Source organism: Octopus bimaculoides, chromosome 10, assembly GCF_001194135.2.
Source record: "Octopus bimaculoides isolate UCB-OBI-ISO-001 chromosome 10, ASM119413v2, whole genome shotgun sequence".
Classification (NCBI taxonomy): Eukaryota; Metazoa; Mollusca; class Cephalopoda; order Octopoda; family Octopodidae; genus Octopus; species Octopus bimaculoides.
In genome coordinates this window covers 88,569,880-88,573,653 of record NC_068990.1, presented here as the reverse complement: position 1 = coordinate 88,573,653, position 3,774 = coordinate 88,569,880, and the positions used below count along the sequence as shown (strand labels likewise).

Genomic DNA, 3,774 nt, shown 5'->3' with positions numbered 1-3,774 from the left:
CACACACACACACACACACACACACACACACACACACACACACTCACTCTCTCTCTCTCTCTCTCTCAACACATGATGGTAAAATCCAGTCAAATTCTTTTTTGATCATTCTGTGATAACACCGCTTAGCTAACTGGATTAATCTGATTAATTGGTAATCAGAGTGAACTGTGTAATCTTCATCATCATTTAACGTCCATTTTTCATGCTGGTATGGGTTGGATGGTTTTACCAGGGCTGGCAAGCTGGAAGGCTGCGCCAGTCTTATTTGGCTTTTTATGTGCCACAAGCAGGGATGCCAGTTACGTGACACCAGCATCATCCATAGCTATGATATCACTTGGCTTAACAACTCTTCTCAAGCATAGAGGGAGAAATGTAAATAGTGTATTTAAATAGATGGAGTGCCAAAAATTTTAAATAAGTAAAGTAATGTTGTAGGGAGAACGTACAAATACCTTAAAGACAAAGATATTTACCTGCAAGAAGTAGTAATCCAAATGTTTTTAAATCAGATCCCAATACTGGATGTTCAAGAACCAAATGAAGGGCAGATTTTCAATCCTGGGATCATTCTGATTCCAAAAGGTATAATATGTCTTTGTAGAGCAAATGTAGACTGAGATACAAGGGTCCCAGACAGACAAAATTTTGCTTTTACTATAATAGATATTTAATATATTTAATCTGTCTAATTTGTTTATTTACATAATTGCCTCTATATAAATATATAATTGCCTCTATATATATATTGCACAAACACATGTATGTATGTGTAAATAATACACACAAACACGCAGTTACATGCAAGTACATGCATAATAAAATAAAATGAAAACACTCTACTGACCTGGGTTAATGACGTAAATATCCCAATCCTTTTGATCTGGTTGAAGGTCATGAGTCAAGTGAGTTGCATTACTTTGATCACAGAACTTAGCTTTCTTATCATACTCATAAGAATTACATCCTGGAGTTTGATGACAAGCATGGTCACACTCCTTTAAGGTCATATTTTCCTGCCGTTTAAATGCATCTTCTCTTGGTATGGAAGTTCTTTTAAATTTTAAAATATCTTTATTGGCTAGATAAAAAAAGAAAGTAAATGAGAATTACATTTCATAATCCCATACACACACACATTAAACATTATATAGCATCTGGTGCATAATTTAATTTAAATGGACAATTTATTATAAACAAATAATTGATCCACAAAATGACAACTTGGAATTCATGTGAGTTTTAGCCCATCTTCATACTCATTTGAAACCTTCTTTCAAAATGTGTGTATCATTTGTATATCTTTTTCTAATTGATTAATTTAGTATTGTCTAAGTGCTGATCAACAGGTGTTTAGCCAATGTGTCAAGTGTTGTTAGAACCATTTAATCTTAAAGAAAAGCACACCAACAGAAGAAGGGTGTACATATAATTTATGTACAACTTAAACAATGAGGTGAGCTTCCAAGTATGTCTTATGATATAATACACTGCGTATGCATTTTGAGAAGAGTGATTATGCAGAGAAATGCTGTAACTTAGCAGTTTAGTAAAAGAGACTGATAGAATAAGTACTTGGCTTCAAAAAATAAATCTTAGAGTTGATTTGTTCAACTAAAATACTTCAAGGTGTTGCCTCAACAATCAAATGACTGAAACAGCTAAAAGATAGAAGATAAAAGATTTGTGGCTAAATTGGAGATTTTTTCAGTAATACTTGCTAGTGAATTTGATATTATAGCTTGGAAGTAGAAGATGAAATTCCCATGAAGTCTTCTGTTCTACTTCTTAAGTTTTTCATGGAGTATTCTTTGTGTAATGTCTGACTTAAAGTCTAAAGTAACATCTACCGAAGTAGTTACCATGAGAGATAGTCATACTGGAATTTTGGTGCAAAATGCACTCTTGTTTATATCGCTAGTGGCGAGATAAATCCTTGTTATGTTCAGCACCGAAATCACTGGATCATGTAATTTCAACCTTCTTTGATCTTGTCAATGTTGGACACTTGACTGCTACAGGTAGCTGCAATTCATCTCTTCACCAGCAATATATAGAATCACAGTGTGAGAACATGTGCTGGTGTCATGATTAGCCAGTTAGCTTGTTGAAAAATACATATTAGTGACAGAGGCAGTATTAATATCAAGATATAATATTTATCCCCACTTAAAAGTAGATATTCTATAAGAGAAAACTGCATCACAAAGTAGAAATGGAATCACAAATTTCAAAATTAGTGGAAAAGAAAAACACAAAGAATAATTACGATTTACTCGTTGGTAGTAATCTCTGCTTTTGGCTGCTTTTATTTTCTTGGAAAAAGCTGCAGATTCCTTTGATAAATAACATTTTCCAGTTTCTTCAGTTATTTCAAATGATAAACAATTTTTGTCAGACAAACATCTTTCTGCACAAACATCTGCTGTTACACTTTTATTACTCGCCAAAGTTTTCCCAGGTACATCCAGAACTGCACCTTTTACTTTCACAAAATGGATCTTAGAAACTGGAATTAAAATAAGATTTAGACAATTGTAAACACCAAAAACAAAAATTTCTAACATAAAAAAAGGACAAACATTTGAGGTCGGAAGTGACTGATTAAAGTGGGCCTTACACTTGACTGGTATTTTATTTTATTGGCCATGGAAAAGAGCCAGAAATGTTTTGTCTGATGTTCTGATGATTTTCTCAATCCATCACCAGCATAAATAATTATTGTTGATGCTACCCAATCTGCTTCATGACTAAGGATTGGGAATGAAATTTAATGAATGGAAACTATGCTGAAGCCTGCTGGAGAGAACACACTTCCTCACTTGATGTTCTTGGATGGTAAACTTAATCCATCACTCAAATTAATACCATTACCTCATCCATGGATAGCTTATGCAAGTCTGCTCAGTTGCATGAATTTGGAAAGTTTTCTGGTCTGAGGATAGCTCTCGCTCTCCCTTCAACCAGCCACAAATTCCATAGAAATTGTCATGGATACAGACATTCTTCTTCTGACAAAGATATTTAATAAAAATTTAAACAAAAATACATAGACAGAGACAACAAGAGAGAACCTATTTACATTACCTTCACAATTGGATGCAACTGGAGTCCATTTATTGTCATCTTTACACTTTGACTTCAACTGTTGTCCTCCTGGACATGTGTAGGTCACTTCAGATTTATAGGTGGTGTCAGTGTAGGACTTCTTTGCACCAACAACATCCTTTGGAGGTCCACAGTTAACTTTTGTAACAACTGGAAGTGATAAGAGAAACTGATATCAATAGTGAATCTATGGCAGGAGGAGGAGGGGGAGAATGAGGAGATAAGGACAAATCTAGAATAAAAGATATTGACTGTATAACAAACTGAAGACATTTGCACACGCATACAGACATACAGATATCACATGAAAGGAAGTGATCCTTAAGGATCCTGGTGAAAAGCTTAGTCACCAAGGAAAATTGGTATATACAACAGTTACAGAGCATAACAGAAAAGGTACAAAGATGATGGATATTCACATAATTTATTCCAGCTAGCTTATGCATGTTTCTGATGAGGTTGTAGAATCATAGTTCCCAAATACAATTATCACATTTATTAATCAATCCCATAATCTTCTCCAGAGCTAGACCATTCTGTCTGCATTGTTAGTGGCTGTTGTCAATGGTATCATTGTTACCATTCTTAGCATTATCATTAGTTATGATACTATTGCTATTTCTGTTAGAGTTGCTTCCATTGCCATTAATATATATATATATA

At 34.2% G+C, this 3,774-nt stretch overlaps 1 protein-coding gene across 1 annotated transcript in view; it reads right to left on the bottom strand.

The window, feature by feature from the left end:
- The window catches only part of LOC106869390 (uncharacterized), a 206,146-nt gene that overhangs the window by 197,080 nt on the left and 5,292 nt on the right, over positions 1-3,774 (bottom strand). Inside the window, exons 5-7 of the mRNA XM_052970991.1 lie at positions 3,091-3,261; positions 2,273-2,512; positions 851-1,084 (exon numbers count right to left, since the gene is read on the bottom strand). Of these exons, the coding sequence (XP_052826951.1) occupies positions 851-1,084; positions 2,273-2,512; positions 3,091-3,261 (645 nt within the window). The remainder of the gene's footprint in view (positions 1-850; positions 1,085-2,272; positions 2,513-3,090; positions 3,262-3,774) is intronic.